The 25,779-nt window shown below is 41.6% G+C and overlaps 1 protein-coding gene across 1 annotated transcript in view; it reads left to right on the top strand.

Moving 5' to 3' along the window:
* The window catches only part of TGFBR3 (transforming growth factor beta receptor 3), an 80,108-nt gene that overhangs the window by 9,087 nt on the left and 45,242 nt on the right, over positions 1-25,779 (top strand). Inside the window, exon 2 of the mRNA XM_083359323.1 lies at positions 17,773-17,956. Within this exon, the coding sequence (XP_083215449.1) occupies positions 17,773-17,956 (184 nt within the window). The remainder of the gene's footprint in view (positions 1-17,772; positions 17,957-25,779) is intronic.

Below are 25,779 nucleotides of genomic sequence, written 5' to 3'. Positions count from 1 at the left end.
TTTGCCAAAGGAAAGGAAGTTGCCTAATAATTATGCACACCTGATACAGGGTGTTGATGTCATTAGACCACACCCCTTCTCATTACAGAGATGCACATCACCTAATATGCTTAATTGGTAGTAGGCTTTCAAGCCTATACAGCTTGGAGTAAGACAACATGCATAAAGAGGATGATGTGGTCAAAATACTCATTTGCCTAATAATTCTGCACTCCCTGTATTATAGTGCATGTTCTTAACATATTAGAGCAGACATGTCAAACACAAGGCCCGGGGGCCGGATCCGGCCCGCGAAGTGGTTTCATGTGGCCCGTGAAGCCATCCTGGAAACAGTGAGGGAACAGCCCCCACTGCCTTGGCCCTGGCCCAGAGACACTCAGATCTGTCCCACTCCTGCCCAGGCACCCATAGGCACCCTTGATACCAACGAGGTAGAGCTGGCCATGCCCACCCAGTAGGTCATACGCACTCTAGCCACGCCCACCCAGTAGGCCACGCCCACCCTGGCCATACCCACCCGGCCCCTTGAGGGCAACCACAATGCTGATGCGGCCCTCAATGAAATTGAGTTTGACACCCCTGTATTAGAGGTATTCCTTTATTCCACTGTAATTGATCTACTAACCTCAAAGAATCTTACAACATCTTAAAGACCAACACATTCATTAAACCTTATTCATCTTTATACAGCGACCAGGCTGATCTTTATAGTGCAACAGATTAATGTAGCTACACTTTTAGAAACTGATAATAGAAACTTGCATAGAAATTGATGTAAAATCTTGAAATTAATTTATCTGTTTTAGTGTTGGAATTTCACTCTGAAAGCAGCTATCACTTATTATTTCTTTTTATCCCAGTAGCTGGTTCTCCTTGGTGATAACATGCAAAGCAGTTGTATAGATCCCAACTGTTCTAATTCAGCTGGCATTCCAATTCAATGCATTTATATATTGTAAGCCGCCCTGAGTCTTCGGAGAAGGGCGGGATATAAATGGAATTAAAATAAAAATAAAAATAAATTATGTTGTAGCTGAAAAGAGCTATCTACAATCCATAAGGCAAAGACATTAAAGAAAAATAAGGTATTCAAGTAAACAGAAATATGGTATCTGAAAGATTTACATTCAAGCGTATGACAGTGAAGCACACATTTTCCTCCTGAAAATCTTCAGAGTACCTTACGACCAATTCTCTAATAGAAATACAAGTACAAGCTCAACTGTTTTATTAGTATTGGTTTCACCCACCAAAGCTATATACAAAAGGTGCAGAATATAAAAACAGAGCATCTGACCTCTTTGTGATTCTAGGAAATGTATTTTCAGTATTATAGCTAATCTAAATTAACAGGCCTTTTTTTGTTTGTGCAAAGATCAACTTTCAGATAAGTAGTCTAACTTAGAATTTTTTTTATTAAAAAGTCATATTCTTGGTAGTATGGAATCTCTCTTTGTGTGAATCCCAGAGAACTCTACTAGCAACATCCCCCCACCGCCTAGTTTTCAGAGGAATTCCAGGAGATGAAATAGTAGAAAAGATGCCTAGAGCATTGCTAGAGGAGAAAAAAAATAATAAATCTGATTGAACTTGGTAAAATCTTTTATCAAGGTTTTCCTCAATTATTTTCTGCTTTCATTGCATCTGCAGATAATCAGATAACCAGTTCTGTTCCAGGTAGGGAGGGCTTAAAGCTTTGCAGAGCTGCTGGGAAGATTATTCAAGGCATTTATTAGATAAAGATGTTTAATCAATCAATCAATCAACCAACCAGAATAGAGGTGGAAGGGACCTTGGAGGTCTTCTAGTCCAGCCCCCTGCTCAAGCAGGAGAACCTATACCAATTCAGACAAATGGCTGTCCAGTCTTTTCTTAAAAACCTCCAGTGATGAAGCACCCACAACATCTGAAGGCAAGCTGTTCCACTGATTAATTGTCCTCACTGTTAGGAAGTTTCTTCTTAATTCCAGGTTGCTTCTTTCCTTGATTAGTTTACATCCATTGTTTCTTGTCTTGCCTTCTAGTGCTTTGGAAAATAAATTGACCCCCTCCTCCTTATGGCAGCCTCTCAAATCTGGAAAATTGCTATCATGTCCCCCCTAGTCCTTCTTTTCTGTAGACTGGCCATACCCAAATCCTGCAACCGTTCTTCATATGTTTTAGTCTCCAGGCCTTTAATCATCTTAGTTGCTCTTCTTTGCATTCTTTCTAGAGTCTCAACATCTTTTTGTAATGTGGTGACCAAAACTGGATGCAGTATTCCAGGCGTGGTCTTACTAAGACTTTATAAAGCGGTACTAATACTTCATGTGATTTTGATTCTACGTCTGTTTATACAACCAAGGATTGTTATTAGTTTTTTTGGTTGCTGCTGCACACTGATGGCTCACATTTAAGTGATCATCCCTTAGGACTCCAAGTTCCCTCTCACAGTTACTATTTTTAAGTCAGGTCTCGCCCAATCTATATTTGTGCCTTTAGTTTTTCCTGCCTATAAGACTTTGCTTTTCTCCACATTGAAACTCATTTTGTTGGATAGGGCCCATTGTTCAAGTTTGTCAAGATCTTTTTGGATCCTGAGTTTGTCTTCTGGGGTGTTGGCTACTCCTGCCAGTTTGGTATCATCTGCAAATTTGTTGAGATCCCCTTGTATGCCCTCATCTAAGTCATTAATGAAGATATTGAAGAGTACTGGGCCTAAGACAGAACCTTGTGGTACCTCACTGCTTACTTCTCTCCATGTGGATGTAGTGCCATTGAGGACTACTTGTTGAGTACTGTTTGTTATCCAGCTACAGATCCATCTATTCATCTAGTTGTAATACTGATTTTGGGATTGTATTATATAGACACCAGATTGCTATGGCTCACTTAAAAACACTCATATTTAAAACAGACCACAGCTTAATACAAAGTGTTGAAACAGCTAATGAGATTCACTTTCAAGAGAGCACATATAGGAGCATGTGCAATCTTAAGTAAACTCTATTCAATTCAACATGGTTGCTTTAGAATAGATTTATACAGGATTGTCCTTTAATTTCCCTGAATAAGTTTTCTTAGCTAAACAGCCACTTAATGCTAGAAAAATCTGAATTTTCTAACAACAATTATACCTCTTTTCAGCAAATTCTATGAATTTTTCATATTCGGTCTATTTTCAGAACAATTTCAGCATATAATATTTTATCATTTGAATTGTAAAGATGTAGAAGTCTTCACCTTTTTTCCAAAGTAAAATATTTGAGAAGCAGCAGCTGACACAATTTGGTCTGGTTAAAGAACAGATGAAGAATTGCTGAGAGAGTGGCTAAGCTTCTTTTTTAGCTCCCTGTGTTCGTTTAACTGTAGCAGGAAGAATTTGCTTCCAGGAGCAAGGAGCACTCCAGAATAAAATCTTTCTCCCATAATTACCCATTATAAAATGTATATATCTTCATCAAGGGCACACCTGTTTATATGTGGAATGAAAGGCGAGATGGATTGAGTGGATAAACACTTGGTTCTCTGAAGATAGACTGAAAGCTTTTAGAGCTTTTTGCCTAATCTGTACTTGTACCTTTGGTTTTTCCTGCCCAGGTGTAAAACCTTCCTTTTTAAATATCATTTTGCTGGAGAGGGCCCATTGTCAAGATCTTTTTGGATCCTGAGCTTGTCTTCTAGGGTATTAGCTATTCCTGCCAGCTTAGTCTCATCTGCAAATTTGATGAGTTCTCTTCTATTCCCTCATCTAAGTCATTTATGAAGATATTGAAGAGTACTGGGCCTAAGACAAATACCAGTGTCTAGGCCATCTAACAATTGAAATGCAGCATCATTTATATTTTTAAAAATCAGATATTGTACCGGGTATATGCCTTCAGCTTACAGCCAGTCACAATGAGGGGAGGATACTATGCCCCATTTATACAGAGTCCCAGCAGATGCCATGTGGGGTGGGAATCTTATTCAAGGTTGTGCCTTACTGACCTGGTAGTTTGAAGCCTGACACCTTTTTTTGTGGGGTCATTTATATGGTTACCTATGCATGGGCATTCAGTGACCCATTTGGCTTTCCATTGCAAATCAATGTTAAAGTTGATGGATATATATATGTTGTGTAACTGCCAGTGTATCTCTATTATACAGTAAAGCTACACGGTGTCGTGGTTAAAGAGTTGGACTATTCATGCGTGGGGTGGGGGCATTTCCTAGTCTACCCTTCCAGCTGAACACCGCCCTGGGTGAATTTGGACCAGTTACTCTCTCTCTACTTAGCCCACTTCTCAGGACGTTGCTGTGGAGTAAAATAGAAGGAGAGAACTCTGTATGCTGCTTTGTGCTCCTGAATGAAAGGTGAGACGTGAATCAAATAAACAAACAAACTGTGAACAATGGCAACTGGCCTCTCACAAAACCTTCAAGTAAAGAACTATTTACAGATTTTCCTGAAAGTTAAATTAAATGCAAACATTGTTCATGGTTCAAAGCAGTGCTGGGGAGCTTGTAGTCTTCTTGATCACATTTATGTTTTCCTAAACAGTCAAAGAAACTATAGACTTTCTTGTATGTGTACCAAAGCAAGGGCTACATTCCAATTTACCAGTTCTGAAAGGTTCCTGGATATACTTACACCAAGATAAATAAAGAATGCGATATATTCTAAAACCCTAATCCTTGTAATTGTAAGAATCATTTTTTGTGAACTAGTGGTATGAACTCTAGCAGATATCTGACTCAATACTAATGAACTGAAATTAGGAATAAAACATTCTAATTTATCTACAACATAAAACATAACTCATCATCTGCTTGGAGCTGAATTGTTTACTCTGGCTTTCCCATGCAATTATGTTAAAGTATTCAACCAGATTAAAAAGGAGAGAGAAAGAGGATGATGAATCCTGTCTTATTTTCACTATAGCAAAGTGGTTTAATTAAGAATTAAATATTGTCATGACTTGGCGACTTCGAACAATACGGTATGTTCAATAATTAGTGTGCAATAGCAGAAAGAGCTGCAATATATTGGTCAAAATAGGTGTTAAAAGCTTAACATTACATTAACATTAAAATCCATAATCGAATCCTTACTCAGCTCTCAAACAACTCTAATGATTACTTCCTTAAACTAAAGAATATTTGGAAAAGCTTCCGTATTTACTTCCAATACAATAAGAGCCATGGTGGAGCAATGGTTGGAATGCAGTATTGTCAGCGGTTTGATTGTCACCGGCTCAAGGTTGACTCAGCCTTCCATCCTTCTGAGGTTGTTGAAATGAAGACCCAGATTGTTGGGGGCAATGTGTTGACTCTGTAAACCGCTCAGAGAGGGCTGTAAATAACTGTAAAGCGGTATATAAGTCTCATTGCTATTGCTATTGCTACACACTAAAATACAGACAAAACCCATTCCCACCCATCCTATCAACTGGGAAATAATCTGTTCGTGGAACCTTTCCCATTTTTTGTTTTTTCTGATTAACTCACATTCTGTGAAAAAAAAGGCTAAACTATTGATGAAAAATTGAACAATTTAGATGTAAAAAATGAATAGATCACAAAATTAGTATATTTTCTCATGTCTACCTCAATGAAGATACAGCTGACGTTACTTAACATGTTTGAGTCTGAAAACCATTGTTTGACAAATGCTTCCATTTCCCATTTGAAATAGTTGCAATGTCCTAAGCACCTTTAAAGTAGGCTTTGTATTCTCCAAACTGACAATTTGGAGAATGCTTGCATGCTTGATTGTATTAAAAGCTGTTGTTCGATTCATTGTATTAAAAGCTCTGTTTCAGAAAGCTTAAGTTAATAATAAGTGGGAACCACCGATCATTGTTGATAAGGGATGCATAAAGTGCATATTTCCTTTTTTCTTCCTCAGGGATTTAAGTTTAAATAATTGTTTCTTCTTTCATAAGAAGCATATGCATTGCAGTATGACCTCAAATAAATGTTTTGGCAAAATCCCATCCCGAAGACAGTGATGTAACTGAGGCCCTGTTAACATGAAGAAAAAAAAACTTCCCTCTCTTGTTCCATCTGCTTAAAAAATCTTTTCCTTTCAGCAAAGATATATTAAATGCCACTTAAAACATGCTTTATTTCAGTATATCTTAAGAAGCAAAGATTAGCTTGCTTTTAAAAATATGTTTGGCACTTATGCAAACTTTTAGTTTTTTCTTCTGCTGCATTACAAATGAAATTGAAGTGACATTCCATACCAAAAGAAAGGAAGAGAAATGTTTGTTGAATTCTAGTAACGCCAAAACAAATGGGATAAAAAATGGAAATTCAATATCAAGGTATAAAATGGATTGGCAGAATCGAAATATCTAATAACAACTGAAACTGCCAGGCCATACCTTGTTTTGTCCGTATTAATGAGAATAGAATAGAATAGAATAGAATAGAATAGAATAGAATAGAATAGAATAGAATAGAATAGAATAGAATAGAATAGAATAGAATAGAATAGAATAGAATAGAATAGACTGAGTGGCTGTGCATACCAGCATCTCGGACTAACCAGTCCATTCCACTTTTAATGATTTGGGGGTGAGGTGTTACCTCCCGTCGATAGGGCTCGCAACTTGGGCATCCTCCTGGATTCGCGGCTCAGTTTTGAAGACCATATAGGAGCCGTGACCAGGGGGGCCTTTGCCCAGGTTCGCCTGGTGTGCCAGTTGCGGCCCTACCTGGACCGAGATGCCCTGCGCACAGTCACTCATGAGCTCGTGACCTCCCGATTGGACTACTGCAACGCTCTCTACATGGGGCTGCCTTTGAGGACCACTCGGAGGCTTCAGCTGGTGCAGAATGCAGCCGCGCGGGTTGTGATGGGGGTTTCCCGATACTCCCATGTAACACCTCTGCTCCACGAGCTGCATTGGCTCCCGGTTGCCCTCCGGGTGAGATTCAAGGTGCTGGTGATGACCTATAAAGCCCTAAATGGCTTGGGTCTGGGATATCTGAGGGAACACCTGCTGCCGGCATCAAGCTCCCTTCATCCTGTGCGCTCCCACAGGGAGGGTCTTCTCAGGGTACCGCCGGTAAAAGATCACCGGCGGATAACACCCAGGGGGAGGGCCTTCTCTGTGGGTGCGCCTGCCCTTTGGAACCAGCTGCCCGTAGAGCTTAGGACTGCCCCTGACCTTCGCTCATTCCGCCGGGACCTGAAGACCTGGCTCTTTGAGCTTTCTGGCCTGGACTGAGAGTATTAATTGGGGTTTCAATTGGATTTTAATTGGGGTTTTATATTTATTCAAGGTCTAAATGTAATTATTTTAACTGTTCTTAATATTTGTAATTTTTGTATTGTTATTTTAAAAAAACCTTGTGAACCGCCCTGAGTCCTATGGGAGAAGGGCGGTATATAAGTCTAATAAAGATAAAGATAAAGAATAGGACTATAATTCTATTTTAGTCACTTATTTATCAAAACTCTGCATGTTTCAAGGGAAAGGCTTTTGACAGATAATGTATTCATGGACAGAATGAATGTTTATAATCTCATAAAAATAATGTCTACATATTAAACACGAAGGGTGTTGTTGTTAGTTGCGAAGTCGTGTCCGACCCATCGCGACCCTATGGACAATGTTCTTCCAGGCCTTCCTGTCCTCTACCATCTTCTGGAGTCCATTTAAGCTCACGCCTACTGCTTCAGTGACTCCATCCAGCCACCTCATTCTCTGTCGTCCCCTTCTTCTCTTGCCCTCAATCTTTCCCAGCATTAGGCTCTTCTCCAGTGACTCCTTCCTTCTCATTAGGTGGCCAAAGTATTTGAGTTTCAACTTCAGGATCTGGCCTTCTAAAGAGCAGTCAGGGTTGATCTCCTCTAGGACTGACCGGTTTGATTGCCTTGCAGTCCAAGGGACTCGCAGGAGTCTTCTCCAGCACCATAGTTCAAAGGCTTCAAACACGAAGGGTAGACACCATTAAATCTGGTGGCCAGAGGTCATTTGATCATGGACTAACCAGCTTGATGAGTGTTTCTATTTGAGTACCCTTTTCTTCCCCTCTGCTGCCTTAATAGGTGTACCTATTCTGCTCACCACAAAACAAATGATGTCAGTTGTAAAAGAAAGGGGAAAAACTCCAAATTGTGTAAAATTCAATAAGTGAAAGGTGTTAATTCCCTAGAAAGTGCCCTGAATAACTTTTTCATTCCCTTCAACACTTAACAGAGAGATTAGAATGCTTTCTGATAAGAAAGATCTCCACTCCCACTCCGAGATTAGTCATTCTTGAATGAAAGTGGAACGGTAGTTTTATTGGACGTTATCTTTCCCACTGATCTGCCTGATGAGATCCGACTTGTCTGGGTGACCCCTTTTCTAATTCACTGAATTAGGATTTTGTAAGTTAATTACCCAAACCCATGCTACCTCTTTACGGTTGCTATTTTACAAGATGTAATTATTAACCATATGCAGGTGTTTGTGGTAGCCATATATTGTTTGTGATGGAGATGTAAATACTTCCAATCAGCCCCCCCCTCCCCCACTGAAAGCAGCCATTTGCCCCTCCAAATGATAGGATTTAGATTGACATAAACTTTTAATCCTAAATTATGCACAAATGATGATCACTGGCTAATAGAGGCTGTAAGGCATGCAAAAGACAAATAGTGTACAGAATTCAACATATGGCATGTTTTAACTTGATGAGGAACAGGCCATGACCTGAATCAAGGACAAGAACAAGGCTAAAACATTTCATTTATAATCCAGACTGGGATTCAAAGCAAATGGTTTGTGCTGTGTACTTGGTGTCTTCATCTGGGGTGTTTCAGCACATAGTAAAGTGCTTTGCAGGCCTAACATACAGCAGAACGTCAGTCTGGCAGTTTGTACATATTGGTGATTTGCCAATGCAGATGGTCAGATCTGCAGTAAGAAACTATTGGGAATCATATTCGGTCCAAACCACTGGTTCTGTTGGTTCTTCAGCTTGTCAGATACTTTACAGGTAGTCGTCAACTTACAATTGACCCACAATTTTGGCTGCTAAGTGAGACATTTTTAAGTGAGTTTTGTCCTATTTTGCAACCTTTCTTGCTACAGTTGTTGAGTGAATCACTGCAGTTAATAAGTTAGTAACAGGTTTGTTAAGTGAATCTAGCTTCCCCAATGACTTTGCTTGTCAGAAGATCGCAAAGGTTGATCACACAGCCCTGGGAGACACTGCAACCGTCATAAATATGAGCCAATTGCCAAGCATCTGAATTTTGATCACGTGACCATGGGGATGCTGCAGTGGTCGTAAGTGTGACAAATCATCATAAGTCACTCTTCCAGTGCCATTGTAGCTTTGAAGGGGCACTGAATGAACTGTTGCAAATCAAGGACTACCTGTATTTATCAACTTTGTATGGCCACCCATTTCACACATGATGACTCCAAGCAGCGTACAACAAAACTAGTGATGAAAACATTTTAATAATAATAATATTTTATTTTATTTTATTTTAATTCCATTTCTATCCCGCCCTTCTCCGAAGACTCAGGGCGGCTTACAAGCTTATTTGTATACTGCCCTTCTCCCGAAGGACTCAGGGCGGTGAACAGGGCAATACATGTTAAAAGACAAAAATACAAAAATTAAAAGAGATTAAACAAGGTGCCCAAGAACTATAACAATAGGTTAAAATACATTGAACAGTAATAAAACCCGACCCCATCCCATCAGGCCAGGCCAGCTTGTTCGAACAAATAAGACTTTAGATTGCGCCGGAAGGAGCGAAGGTCGGGCGCCATCCGGAGCTCAACCGGAAGATGGTTCCATAAATCCGGCGCGCCCACAGTCACCAGTCGGCATTCTTTGACCGGTGGCACCCTGAGGAGGCCCTCTCTGTGGGAGCGTACTGGGCGGAGGGAAGTTGATGCCGGCCGCAGGTGCTCCCTAAGGTATTCCGGACCCATGCCATGTAGGGCTTTGTAGGTCATTACCAGCACCTTGAATCTCACCTGGAAGACAACTGGAAGCCAATGCAGCTCGCGGAGCAGAGGTGTAACATGGGAGTATCGGGAAACTCCCAACACAACTCTCGCGGCTGCATTCTGTACCAGTTGGAGCCTCCGAGTGGTCCTCAAGGGCAGCCCCATGTAGAGAGCATTGCAGTAGTCCAAACGAGAGGTCACAAGCACATGAGTGACCGTACGCAAGGCATCCCGGTCTAGATAGGGCCACAACTGGCGCACCAGGCGAACCTGGGCGAAGGCCCCCCAAGTCACAGTTACTATATGATCTTCTAAAGAAAGCTGTGAGTCTAGGACTCCCAAGTTGCGAGCCCTATCTACGGGGGGTAATAACTCATCCCCCATAGAAAGAGATGGGATATCCTGAATATCCCGAGATGCCGGTACGCACAGCCACTCAGTCTTGTCAGGGTTGAGTCGAAGCCTGTTCCTCCCCATCCAGACCCGAACCGCCTCCAGGCAACGGGACATCATGTCGAGGGCATCACTGGGGTGGTTTGGGGTCAAAATAAAAAGCTGGGTATCATCGGCATACTGATGATACCCAACTCCAAAACCACGAATGATCTCACCCAGCGGTTTCATGTAGATGTTGAACAGGAGAGGCGAGAGGACCGACCCCTGAGGGACTCCACAAGCGAGAGGCCTCTAGGTCGACCTCTGCCCCCCTGCCAATACCGACTGCAAATGTCCCAGGAGATAGGAGGAGAACCACTGAAAAACCGTGCCTCCCACTCCCAATCCCCTGAGATGCCGCAGCAGGATACCATGGTCGATGGTATCGAAAGCCGCTGAGAGGTCTAATAGGACTAGGACAGAGGAATATCCCCTGTCCCGAGCCCTCCAGAGATCATTCACCAGAGCGACCAATGCCGTCTCCGTGCATTTTATAAAAACCACTTAGAATAATTAATTCAACATAATTAAGAATTGAACTCAAGATAAGAGGTGTAAAGAATATTATATAGGTATGTATACCTATGTGTGGGACGCGATGGCTCAGTGGGTTAGGACGCTGAGCTTGTCGATCAGAAGGTCGGCAGTTTGGCGGGTCGAATCCCGAGTGCCGTGTAACAGAGTGAGCACCTGTTACTCATCCCAGCTTCTGCCAACCTAGCAGTTCGAAAGCACATAAAAATGCAAGTAGAAAAATAGGGACCACTACGGTGGGAAGGTAACAGTGTTCTGTGTGCCTTTGGCGTCTAGTCATGCCGGCCACATGACCACGGAGACGTCCTTGGGGTTTCACTAGGACCTAGGTGAAAAGGGTAAAATATTTCAGACTTCAGTTTTCCTTTCAAATCATGGTCACTGGGGAGATTTCATCTGAAGGCCAGCTTTCTAGGTGGGATATGTGTGTGGTCCTCTAAGGACCAAATCAGGAGACTATTTGGGGTAGAGAAAACAGCAGGATTAAAGTTCAGGGTTAATCTTACTTAAGGGATTTCATTCTTCCCAAAGGATGAATATTTTTAAAAACTAGCCCAAGTTTTAGGATTAAGATAATTTCTCATCGTAGTCAGAATGCCTTGTTTGGGAAGGAAAAGTGCCCTATGCCAAGTCATTGTTCTGAGAAGAGTGAACAAGGTCACTGCAAAAGACCGGAGAATATGTTGGAACAGACCCTTATATAGCGCTCCCTGCATATAAAGTTCACAATAGTTGTGGATAGTTGCATTTCTTAGCTTCATTACATGCTTGTTTATAAAAATGAAGGCCAAGTGGTGACAGGTGAAGTTTGTCACAGTGATAGGCAGACATTTCATAACTATAGGCATTGGCAGCGGAGTTGTTAGCTAGCCAGTTGGCTGGGCAAGTAATCTTCCGACAAATAGTGTGCATAACTTTCTGATTTATTTTATAGACAACTTGGGGTCTTGTGGAACTAGACAAATTAGTGTTCCAGTTAGCAAGCATCATTCCCTTTGTCCATAGATTATTAGCCTTTGTTTGCAGCAGTTACATGCTTACACATAAACACATACTGATGAGGTATATTGCAAATAATTAGAGGGACATTAACTAATATGGGATATTAGTTAGGATATTTTCCTCTGCTCTGTCAGACAAGCAATGGACAAAGAGTTTATTTGCCACAAAGAGGAACTAAGTACTGGGAATAAGTGAGGGAAATAACTGCTGACATAGTCATTATAGTGATTCCTGTACATCCGGCTTCAGAATGAAAACTCAACAAAGTTCAGGCGGGCTACACCCATCATTCAGAAAAGGAATTACTATTTTTTTATAGTGTTGCAAGAGTGCCAGTTTGACATAGTGATTAAGACACCAGGTTAATACCTGGGAGTTCTAGCCCTGCCTTACATATGAAGGCAGCTGGGTGACCTTGGATCAGTTCCTGTTTCTCAGCCCCAGGAAGAAGGCAATGGCAGACTACTTCTTGCCAAGAAAGCTGTGGTAACTTGTCCAGGTCTCAAAGCCTACCTACTCACCCACCCACAAACATACATGCGCACACGCACGCACGCACACACACACACACACACACACACACACACAGACCCCTACACACAAATAGTGCAAATCTTTCTGAGTCAGTTCCTTAATTCTTAATGAATCAACTTTCAGTGGTTGTTCTGGAGTGAAAACCCACAACTCAACAGGGAATGATCAAATACATTTATCTATATTGGTCATAAAAGTGCTCGTCTTGGAGACCTGTGGGATTACCCAGTTCCCACAGGTCTTTCTCTCCATTCAGTGTGGTGCTTTGTGTATGGGGATGTAGCCCAGCCCTATGTCCTTCATGCCATTTCAGGCAAGTCCAGTTGCTAGCCTCAAAAGTTACCTTCTCAAGCTAGATGTACTTTCACATCCTGGAGATTTCCAGAGCAGCCCTAACTCTTCTGGAAGACATCAGTTCTATTGAGGAAGCAGTTAATGTCTGATGAAAAGTAGTGAAACCCAAGTGACGGCTGCCTTTTCTTTCCCTCTCTGGAAGAGTTTCTTGAACACAATCCAAAGAAAATAACATGCTTGGCTCATTTAATGTAGCCTTAAGCCCTCATAGTAAAACTTTTGAGACCTGGCAGGCACAGCAGAAGCCTTCTTTGCTCTTGCCTCTGTCACTTGATTCCAGACTTTATTTGTAAATTAGGCAGTCATGTTAAAGCTTAATTAGAATTAATTATTTTATTCAAAAGTTGGAAACTGCAGCGTAGCAATGTGTTGACTGACCAGACAGTGACTTTTTCCCCCATTTCATAGCCTTAGAAGGGCAGTGTGGTTGTTTTATTTTGATGGGGTCACATGAGAGGAGCATATACTTAGCCTACGCACTGAAGTATGGCTTTTTTTTGATGCATTTATGCTGTTGGTCTAAGACTTCAGAAATCTTGCAAAATCTAAAGGCTTTGAATAGATGATTGGCTCATTAATTAGTTTCCTTCAGACTGCTTGATGTTATTTTGTCTGAAGACTAGCAAACTATCAGGGCTGAAGATTCAAATAACTTTCTAGATAATAAAGGGTTCTCAGGCAGCATTGATTGGATACTCGTTGTTTTTAACAGGAAGGGCTTTAAAACAGTTTTCCTGTTTTAGCATAAGATTTTGCTGTATCCTGCACTTTGGTTCTTTGCTTTATTTCTGAGGATGAGGAGTGGAGGTTCCTGGCTCCAACCTGAGATTAGCCCATGATTCAGCTCTCTATTCATGTTAACGTCTTCTTAAAACATTGCCAGAACAACAGAAATGAAGATGTGGGATAAACTTATATGCATCAGTTTCCCCTCTCCATTTTTGCAATGGAAGAGGCCTTATATAGGGCGAGCTATGAAAACATGAAAAATAAGAATCAAAACTGAACGGATGCAGGATATTGCCTCACACAATCAATCAAGCCCTCACACTTTAAAAATAAAGCTGATTGTTATGGTTTATGTAGAAGTACAGTATTTCTGCATGCATATGAATGCGCATCCACATGCAGTGGCATATTTTTTATATATGGGAAAAAAAGGCACAAGGTAAGTCCAGGAGTTTGCTATGGTGCATTGCAAACTAGCACAGCACAATGTGTGAATTGAGAGTAAATATTTTTGCTCCCTCAAAAATAATCTAGTAACTTCAATTAAAAATATTCCATATCCCAGTTACTGCACCAGTTACAAGCATCCCTTGTTAAATTGAGATTTGTTTTATTAATACTGCACATTGCCAAACGTAAAGAAGATGTCTTGAGACTATCAGGTGATGAATGGACAGATTAAAGTTTGCTGAAATGTAGATTAATGACATTTGGGGCTCCCCTTTTATACAAATCTGATTATTCTTTTATAGTCTTCTAGTAAAATTTATATATGAACCACTGCAATGAGTATAATTTCTTTTTTTTAAATGAAATGTGGTCACTTGACCATCAAAAAAGCTCATTGAGACCTGAAGCAGATTTAATTTGTATTTTTAAAATATAATTTAGTAAAGAGAGAGTGAATGAAGCAAGAAGCAATGGATGGAAACTAGTCAAGGAGAGAAGCGACCTAGAACTAAGGAGAAACTTCCTGACAGTTAGAACAATTAACCAGTGGAACAACCTGCCTCTAGAAGTGGTGAATGCTCCAACACTGGAAGTTTTTAAGAGAAGACTGGACAGCCATTTGCCTGAAATGGTATAGGGTTTCCTGCCTGAGCAGGGGGTTGGACTAGATGACTTCCAAGGTCCCTTCCAACTTATTATTATTATTGTTGTTATATTGCTCGTTGTGATTTTCTCGACCTAAATACACTCTTGTTTTAAAGGTTGTGTCTTGACTAGTCTGGATATACTATATCCCTCCAGCAGACACTCCCTTTTATAAGATATGTGGTTGTCCTTCAGGTTCAAAGAAGACAGTTGATTGTGCAATTCTTTTGTGGACATGGAGGTGGCTCTGCGGTCCCTGTCTGGAACCACAGATCTAGCACAATGGAAGCACTGGAAGTATGTTGTAGTATCTGGCCTGTTATTATGTGATACTGCTCATTATTTTCTATTAGTTTTTGATGGCACCTTTATAGCCTAGGATCAGCCGGCAGGTTCTATTACCAGCTGCAGCTTCTAGTTGCTTTGCCTGAACATCACAGTAGCACAGGGTTTCTTTCACAGTATCTCTATAGCACTTGGGTGGTCAACCTCGAGGTCTTTTCCTAGACTCCAGTATACTATATAGAGTAGACCAATTGGTAAGACATATGGCAGTCATCCATTCTGATAATACGTCCCACCCATCTCATCTGGGTTCTGATAATCAGGGCTCAATGCTGGTGGACTTTGCCTAATCAAAGACCTCCAGATTGAGAGACATGGTCTTGCCATGGTCTAAGGACTCCTGGTGATCCCTGAGACCTTTTTATAAATTCTTGATTACTACTATGTACCCTGCCCAGAGTCACTGTTTAAGAATATACGTATGCTTCCACTTAGTCATGCAAAAGTGTCTTCATATCTATTTGCAACATGTTATTGTTTGAAACAAAGCTCTATTGAGTCTGGGTGATGTTCAAAATCACCATGACAAGTCATTGGTCACAGTATTTTAGAAAAAAAGTGTTCTATGGAAATAATCACATTACTCTATTTCACTCTGTTGCTGTGGGCATTTCTCAAACAGATCCTTTCCTTCGTTCCCACCGGAATAAGTTTCCTATGATGCAATCCTCTATTCTATGACAACATGAAAGACAAGTTATCAATTTTCCAATTTTTATCCCTCCAAGATAGGATGTAATTTGATTAAGAACACCTGTGCTGCTGACATCTGTTTTAAAATAGTGTACATGACTTGTACTGTTCATTGATATCCATAACTATTAAATGCAGTGCTAATGAGGATTCTGATGTTGATTTTTTTGGCTCCCATACATAAGCCCATGAAAGTAATTGTCAAGGGTTAGGCAGTTTTCCAGGATGTATTAGTTTCCAGTACTTTGGGATCATTTCACTTCCTGGTTTAGCTAAGCGGTTAGTCCACCCAGTTCATACCATCTAAGATTTACCTAAATGACGCTGGCTAGCAGTGGTAGTGATCCAAAAGATCAAATTCCATTAACCTTAAGCACATGCCATAGAAACATTTCTCTGTGATCTGTCTCTCCCACTTAAGAAGCTTTGAGATTGATTTGATATTACACGAACTGCTCCATAGTAGCTTAAATGTTTTCTACTATCTTTGACTGACTTTTCAAAGATCAGTTTTAAGAGTAAGAAAGTTCTTTCTTGCAGGATCAGTACAGTCCCCTTTGCAAATGCTATTGTGGCTCAGGATTTTATTTCATTGCATGAGTTAGCTTGCTTGGGCCTATATACAGTATGAAAGCCGTTTTTGTATCAGATTGGCCTTGAATACACCAACTTTCATTGCACAATGCCTGCTTTGCTGCCTCAGAAAGATTTTTTTTCCCCATCAATGGACTGATAGTCCTCTAATTCAGTGTAAGGCAGCTTCCTGTGTTGGTTGACTTCATATCCTCTAATGTTGTTTCCGACAGACGGACTTGAATGTTTCAGTTGCTTTAGAACTTCTTGTGAACTTGGAGGTCATAAATGACAATGAAGCAGTGGAATGATACCTTAAATGCAATATAGAAAGGTGGCCAAATTGACTAGTTTCATTAAAGAAAAGCATATATCCACTTTTGTTTCTACTCAGTAACTTTGTACTTAGGGAAGAAAAAATAAATAAAATGGGATTTCTGGTTAGATATGTTTGTTATTATGGAAATGGCTAGTATATATTAAGCATGTAAAGGTAAAAAAATAAGGCTATGTTTTATTATTTTTATTCTACTGAGCTGAAAATAGTTGGAACTGAATGCTTTTTTCTTTCTTTTTTTCCCCTTGCCCCCCACTTCTCTTTCCCCTTCTTTTCTGTTCCCCCACTTCTCTATTATCTTGTTTTCATTTGTATTTTATATTATAATTTTAATAAAATTATATATTTAAAAGGAAGAAAGATGGGAATATAGAAAAATGGTGTATAATAGCGTATCCTTAATAAGCCCATATTTCATGCAATACAGTTATTACATGTATATCTGAGTGAATTTTATCCATTCACCAAAATGAAACCGGAAAAAAAGCCATGTTCTGTTTTCTTGTGTAGCGAACAGGAGCCCAGTATTAAATCAGCGTTTGTCTTCATATGCAGTACAACATGGGGGTTCAGTGAATAATGGAGTCGCCCATTAACAAGGGTTCCCCTAATCTTTATTAGACTATTTTGTGTGAATCAAGTTATGCTGGAATTACAGGACCTAACATTTTCAGCTATTGTTTATTGGGGTTCTGAGAGGTGTCCTACCAGAGCTGGGAAGTGACAGCTTGAAGAAGGCCGTCATAGGCTGTTTTTCTTTAAAGTAGAGTTACAGGTGTCCCCCAAAAGAGTCAGCTTTTTTGTTGTTATTTTCCTAATTACGGTATGTAATGCTTGGTTTTTTTTGCTATTTATTGGGATACAATACAAAAGATCTTGTTAAGAAATACCTAGCGTTTGGGACCAAATTCTTATGCATGTTTTCTATGTATTCTTTCTAGAAGGTAAATACCTTCTTATCCACACTGAATCTTTCATTGATAGCTAATTGAGAAGAATTGAAATCCATGTTTTTGGTGCGATAATTCTATTTAAAGTGACTTGGGTTGTCCAAATGTTTGCAATCTAGTTTATTTAGCAGGTAGTGGAGACGGTGCCACAGTTTTAATGTCATGATTTTACAGTTGGTAAGTTGTTTTTTTTTTTTTGAAGAGACAATCGTTTGGTAGCAGGTGACTTTGTCACATTAAATATGGCTTCCAATCTCCTCAGGTTTCAGCAGGCTCCACGGTGCAGTTTGTGAAGGAGGACTTCTCCCTGACAGCAAAGAGAGAAGAGAAACCCCTTCCTCAAGGAAATAAGCATCTGTTAGAGTGGGCTGAAAAGGAATACGGAGCAGTAACGTCCTTCACTGAATTTAAAATATCCAGGAATGTTTACATAAAAGTGGGTGAAGGTAAGTCTGTTGAAGCTTATGTGACTGTTAATAAGAAATGGGGTTTAATTAATGTTTGTCTTCAATTTTACCCGAGGGACATTCCTTGGCTCTCCTGAGATAAGAAAAATCACTCCAAAAATTGTTTCCTTTGTACCCTTGTCATTGCCACAGGGGGAAAGCAGTGTATTAGAAAGGGTCACGTTACACAGAGTGTTAGCTGGGGACATCTGGGTGAATTTTGACTTTCAAAGGGTTTCATTTGATACCCCCCCCCAGAAGTAGCAATTGAGAGATAAGAGGTCAAAAGAAGGAGGGCTGTAAAATAAGGCTTGCCACACTCTGACAAATTGGGGTGAATTTGTCTCTAATCCTGGTGCTTGTCAAACTAATGTTTGAATAACTGGCTGCTGATCAGAAAGGTTTTCTGACTGGAATTTAAAGTTTTACACGTTGGCAATATTTTAGTCATTTTTACCCCACCTTTATTACTTTTATAAATAACTCAAGGCAGTAAACATAACAGTGTTTTTCCTCCTCATATTTTCCCCACAACAATCATCCTGTGAGGTGGATTGGGCGGAGAGTGAATGATTGGCCCAAAATCACCCAGCTGTTTTTTCATGCCTAAGGCAGGACTAGAACTCACTGTCTCCTGGTTACTAGCCTGGTGCTTGAACCCCCAGACCAAACTGGCATAAAACATGTTTGTTACTGAATTGCTATATGATGCACTGATTACATCTCAAAATAATTTGCTCTTTGGCAGTGCGGGGAAATACCGAAATGTGACACAATAGTTTATTGATCAATATTTTCCTTGAAAGTAAGGAACCCAATTCATTTTGGGATGCTAACACGGAGGGAGGGATGGATGCTCTAATTTTGTGCACTTAAACTGGAATCTAATAAATCCAGTCCCTTGCCATTTATATTACCAGTGTTTTTGAATAGATCTTTTGGCTATTTACATTGCAGGCATGGGTTACAGTTATAATCAGGACATCAGGAAGCAGCATAAAGGGTTTTGACTGCCATCTTTTTGAGATTCCAGTTTACAGCAATTGAGATGGTCAACTTTTTTTTTTAATTGAAAAGTTTTAACATACATTTTATCTTTAACAGTCCCCCCTCCCCCTCCCTTCTCCCTCCCTCCCTACCCCTCTCCCCCTCCCCCCCCCGACTTCCCAGAGCTAAGTACAAGGTATAAAAACAAAAAAAAAAAACGATCAAAAACATCCATATGCTAACAACCATAAACTCTAAAATCTATCACTCTCTGGCTCATATAGGATAATACAAACACTATTAATATTAAATATATATAGAAAAAAAGGGAAAAAAGAAAAAGAAAAGGAAGACTTATTCAAATGCTACATGAAACTTTTTAGTCCTATATTTGTTCTGGATATACTCAATCCATTTTCTCCATTCCATGATATAACGTTCTTGCGAGTGATCTTTCAAATAAGCCGAAATCTTTGCCATCTCTGCCAGGTCAGAAACCTTTAAAGTCCATTCTTCTATGGTCGGCAGTTCCTCCTTCTTCCAATACTGACCTATTAAGAGTCTTGCTGCCGTAATTAAATTCAACATCAACTTAGTGTCCACAACCGTAGCATCTGTAATTATTCCCAACAAAAAGAGTTGCGGACAAAACTTTATCCTTTGCTTGAAAATCTTCCGCATATTCCACCAAATTTTTATCCAAAAGGCCTTAACCTTTTTGCAAGTCCACCATATGTGAAAATATGTTGCATCTTCATCGCCACACCTCCAGCATTTTGGCTGATAATTCGGGTACATACTTGCAAGCTTTTTAGGATCTAGATGCCATCTATAAAACATTTTATAAAAGTTCTCTCTTAAATTTTGAGCTTGTGTAAATTTTACGTTCCTCACCCAAATCTTTTCCCACGTGTCCATTGTAATAACTTCTTGGATGTTTTGGGCCCATTTTATCATACAATCCTTAACAAGTTCTGTTTCTGAGTCAATCTCTATCAATGCAAGATATATCCGTTTAATATGTGCTGGTCCCTGATTTCTAATTTGCTTTATCAGATTTTCATCAGTCATTGTAAAACCAGTTTTCTGGTCTTCTTTCCACCTGGCCCGTAGCTGAATATATTGAAACCAAGTTTGAACAATCTTCTCATCTCGCAAGAGGCTGTATGGTTTCAGACACCAGACATTTCTTTCCAAGCTTAAAATCTCCTTATACGTAGTCACATCATGTTTAAAACCAACATTTATATTTTCTATTGCGTGTTTTGGAATTGCCCACAAAGGTATCTTACAGTCTAACTTATGTCTATACTTCTTCCAAACTCTCAGCAATGCCTGTCTTAAAATATGCACTCTAAACACATTATCTACCTTCTTATCATACAACAAATATGCATGCCAGCCAAACAACAAATCGTGGCCCTCAAGATTTAATAATCTCTCTTGTGTCAAATTAATCCAATCATTTATACCTGCTAACGCAGCAGCTTCATAATATAATTTAAGATTAGGCATTTTAAGACCACCTCTTTCACGAGTATCCTGCATATCTCAAACCTCGTCCGGAGAGCAGGAGATTCAAGCAACCGAGACGAGAGCTGAGTTTCCAAAATGGTTTATTAAGCAAAAGCAAATGATCTTCAAACGGAACAAAGCCAGCGTTGGCTGCTACCCGCATCCAACGCTGTTAAATACACATTGCATATACACACCCACGCCCCACCCAGCCGCACCCACTTCCGCCCATCCCCTACTTAACTCCCGTTTCTCCCAAACACCTCCCTTTGCGACACGCCCCGCCACCCGGCACCCTCTACCTCCCAGGTGAGTCTCCTCGCGAACGCTCGTCCCGTCGCCGCTAGTCACCACCCCCACACCCATCCCTGATCCCGGCACCTTTCCTCCTGTTACACACATAGCTTCACCCTGCCGCTTGCCCCCCCTTCGCAAGGCTGGCAAGCCCCCAGTTCTCTTATTTTGAAAACGGGCTCCGCTGCCGTGGGCCCCGCCCACCAGCACTGCAAGGGCCGATTCACCATCTGGTTTGGGCCCATGGTCCTGCGAGGCTACCGTAGCCGGCAGGACGAAGCTGAGCCCAGGACCCTGCGAGGCCACCGTAGCTGGCAGGGCGGGGCCGGGTTGCGCATAGGGAAGAGGCCGTCGTTGCTGCCACAGCCGTTGGGGCGTTCTCTCGGCCCGAGCCCCAGGAGCAGGTGAAGCGGGCGGCTGTTGGGGCGTTCTCCCGGCCCGAGCCCCAGGAGCAGGTGAAGCGGGCGGCCGTTGGGGTGTTCTCTCGGCCCGAGCCCCAGGAGCAGGTGAAACCGGCGCCAGTGAGTGTCGCGCCCGTGGCGCCGCTGGGCGTCGAGCCCACGGGGCGCGACATGCCGCCCCTCCTACCAGGGCCCCTCCTGCAGGGGAAGACATAAGAGGTAAGCAATCGTCCACCCAGTCCGCAGTGTTCCCCCGTCCTCCCCTTGGCTTACCAGGGCGCAACTGGTGAAATGCCCGCACCAACCGAGGAGCATGAACATCTGCGTCCCCTACCCATGTCGCTTCCTCCACAGGATATCCCTTCCACCTGATTAGGTACTGGACACCCCCCCTACGAACCCTGGAGTCAAGGATCTCTTGGACTTCATAATGGTCGCCATGGGTGGGCCCAGGCCCACCCTCCCCCACTGCCGTTGAGGCTGTGGTGGCAGGCTTCAGTAGGCTACTGTGGAACACTGGGTGAAGTTTGCCCAGGATCTTCGGTAGTCGTAGCCGTACTGTTATGGGGTTAATCACCTGTACCACCCGGAATGGCCCGATGTATTTGGGCCCTAACTTTTTACAGGGAACATGGCCACGTAGATACTTGGTAGACAGGTAGACCAAGTCCCCCACCTTCGGGACTGCGAACGCTTTTCGTTTCCTATCAGCCTGCTCCCTATACGTTACCGCAGCCCGCTCCAGTGCTTTTTTCGCCGCACCCCAGGCCTCCTCAATCTGCCTCATCCATTCCTGTGGCTGACAGGGGTCTTCGTGCCCCGGGCTGCACTCGGGGATGGGGACAAAATCGTTACCCATGACCACTTTGAAGGGCGAAAACCCTGTACTGCTATGTACAGCGTTGTTATACGCTACTTCCGCAAACGCTAAAAGGTCCACCCAGTTGGTTTGCTGGTACGATACGTAGCAACGTAGATACCGCTCAACGGCGGCATTGGCCCGTTCCGCTGCGCCATTGGTGCTAGGGTGGTACGCCGTGCTGAGTCCTTGGGTTGACCCGATGAATCTAACAAATTCCTTCCAGAAACGCGCCGTGAACTGTACTCCCCTGTCCGAAATGATACGGCGTGGTACCCCATGTAAACGGTAGATATGAGTTACAAAGAGCCAAGCCAATCGACGTGCTGAGGGCAACCCTTTACAGGGAATAAAGTGGGCCTGCTTAGAAAATAAGTCCACCACTGTCCAAATAACATTATGGCCCTTACTTTCGGGTAACTCAACAATGAAGTCCATGGCTATATCCTGCCATGGACGAGTAGGGTCGGCCACTCTCTGTAGGAGGCCCAAAGGTTTTCCCACCATAGGTTTAGTGGTAGCACAAACGTGGCATCGCCGCACGTAGTCCTCCACCGTTTTTGTCATGTGTGGCCACCAAAACTGCCGACGTGCCAAATGCAGGGTCTTCAGAAACCCATAGTGTCCAGCTTGCTTGGTGTCGTGACACCGATACAGCACTCGTTCCCGTAAAGGGGCTGGTACATAGATTCGGGTCCCATGCCAAGCTAAGCCATCACGCATGGTCACGAGCTCTGGGTGGGTCTGTAGCCAGGTGTCCCTCTGAAGGGCTTTCCTAAGGTCTTCACAGAACTCGTCCTGTGCTGCTAGAGCAGTGTTCCCCTCCTGTACTGGACCTTTGGTAGGCACAAGCGCTTGTACAACGTCCTCCCTCTTCCCCTCAAACTGCGGCATACGCGACAGCGCGTCCGCCAGGAAGTTTTCCCCCCCCCCGGAACATACTTCAATGTGAAGCGGAATCGTCGGAAGTACAGTGCCCACCGTACATGCTTGGGGGAAAGCTTCCCATATTGCATTATTATCTCCATCAGGTCCACAACAGAGCTCTCCGGCTGGGTCACTGTAACAACCAGATCGTCTGCGAACGCTCTCAGTCTATAATCCTGATCTCTAATTTGTATACCCTTAATTCTTTCCGAGTTCCGTATTTTTACCAATAATATCTCCAATGTTAACACAAATAACAAAGGCGATAATGGGCACCCTTGCCTTGTACCCTTCTCAATATTACATGCTTCTGTCAAGCTATTATTAACTATTATTCGGGCTGTTTGTTTTTGATATAATGCCCTAATTGGTTGCAGAAATTTATCCCCAAAATTCATTTTATCTAAGACTTTCATCAAAAATTGCCAGTTCAATTGATCAAAGGCTTTTTCAGCATCTAAAAAAATTAGCGCCGCAGGGATCTGGTTGTTCCTTTCCAAAACTTCCAACACATCAACTATATGCCTCACGTTATTTTTCATTTGCCTACCACTAATAAACCCAGTTTGATCCCCATAAATCACCTGTTGCAGAACCCTCATCAATCTATTAGCCAACACCTTAGCAAATATCTTGTAATCTGTATTTAAAAGTGATATCGGTCTGTAGTTTTTTACTTGAGTAACATCTTGGTCTTCCTTCGGAATCAAAGAAATAAAAGCAGTTCTCCAAGACGGAGGCACCTTTTCCCCTCTCTGAATTGTCTGGAACAATTCCTTTAACGGTTTTATCAACTCTAATTGTAAATTTTTGTAGTAAGCCGCAGTCAGACCATCCGTACCTGGCGCTTTATCCACCTTCAACTCCTTAATTGCTGTAAGAATTTCTTCTTCTGTAAACAATTGATTAATCTCCTCTTTTTGTACTTGCGTAAGAACCGGGATGCTAGCATTCTCCAAATATACATCAATGTCTTTTTCATTAATCTTCTCCTTAGCATATAATTTAGAATAAAAATCCACAAAGGCTTCCTTAATAAGATCCTGTTGAAACACAACCTTTCCCTTATGTTCAATTTTGTCTATATTAGAAGCCCTTTGCTTTTTCCTTAGTCTGTAAGCTAGCCATCTACCTGGCTTATTAGCATTGCAAAAAGTATTATGCCTGGCAAACCGCAAATTGGTTGCCACCTGGTCAGCCATTAGCTTATCAAATTGTCCTCTTAATAGCTTAATAACCTCCTTAGTCTTCACATCCAATGGATTCAGAATCAAGGCCTTCTCTTTTTCCTTAATTTCATTCTCCAATTCTTTCCTTCTAGCTTCCAAAGTACGTCTGTGTTTATTATTCATATATATCAACACCCCTCTCATATAGGCCTTGCTAGCATCCCAAACCATGTCCATAGAAGTATCCTTTTCATATTAATTTCAAAAAAATCCTTCATCCGCTGTTTACATTCTTCCACATTTTTCTGATTTCTAAACAAGTTCTCATTTACGCGCCACGAGCGCCTATCTCTATTGTCCTTATTGATCTCTAACCATACTGGACTATGGTCAGAAATAGCTCTTGCACAGATCTTTACCTTCTTAATCCTAGAAAAAAAATCGTTAGTCAGCAAAATGAAGTCAATCCTGGAAAAGATGTCTATCAGAAAAAAATGTATAATCCTTTTCATGCGGGTGTGTGTCACGCCAAATGTCTCGCAGTTCCAAATCATCCTTCATTTCAAAAAAAGATTTAGGCAATCTGGCATGACACGGAACACGCTTAAAAAAACCAGCCTTATCCATCTGTACATCCAAAACACCATTCCAGTCCCCCATAAAAATAAACGATTTGTAATCCAACTGAGTAAGCTTTGTATGAAGTAAACTAAAAAAGTCAGCTTGTTGTTGTTGTTGATTAGGAGCATACAGTCCAACTAAAAGCGTTTTTTTGCCTTCTAGCAACAAATCTATCATAACGTATCTTCCATGCTTATCTGCTTCAATTAAGTCCGCTGTTAGAGCACTTTTAACATAGACAACCACTCCGTTTTTCTTATTCATTGCAGAGGCGACAAATTGCGTGCCCAACCTTGAGTTCAATAAATACTTTTGGTCCATAGCCCTAATATGTGTTTCTTGCAAGCATATAACATCAATCTTAAATTGTTTTTAAATATTGAAAAACTTTCTTTCTCTTCTGAGGCAAATTTAGTCCATTAACGTTCCAGGTTAAAAATTTAGTCGCCATACTTGTCATCCCGAAGCTGTTGGAGCACATCTTTAATAGCCCCTCTGTCTCCTTTGGGCCGCGCTCCTCCCACTGCCTCGCTGTAAGTACGCTTTGAAAGTTCCATAAACTTCTGCTGGTCTTGTTCTTTTATTTGTTTTGCTCGTTTTAAAGCAGCACGCGTCACCCTCTGCTCTCCAGCATGAGCCAACGAAGTTATAATTTGATCCCCTCCAGCACCATTCTCCTCTGTCTGTCCATCTTCGGCCTCTTGAGGTTTTCCTTCTCCAGATCCCTTTGCAGCTTCCAGAAGTGATAGTGGGGTTGCTTTTAAAACATTATTGTAGAAATCACGCGCCTGTGTCACAGTAACCAGACGGTATCTTTTACCTTCATGCATCACCACCAATCCGACTGGAATCTCCCATCTGAACCTTATATCACGTTGCTTAAGTTCCTGCACAAGAAATGCAAAGTCCTTCCTTCTCCTTAAAATCTTTGGAGGAATTTCCTTTAAAACCAAAACTTCTTGGTCAGCAACCACTACTTTAGTATCATAGGCGGCTTGAATAACTTCATCTCTAGTTTCTCTCTTTGCAAAATAAACCACCACATCTCTA

This window comes from Vipera ursinii (assembly GCF_947247035.1).
Source record: "Vipera ursinii genome assembly, chromosome: 3".
Taxonomy (NCBI): domain Eukaryota; kingdom Metazoa; phylum Chordata; class Lepidosauria; order Squamata; family Viperidae; genus Vipera; species Vipera ursinii.
Note: the sequence above shows the minus strand (reverse complement) of the source record. Positions and strands in the feature narration are given on the sequence as shown.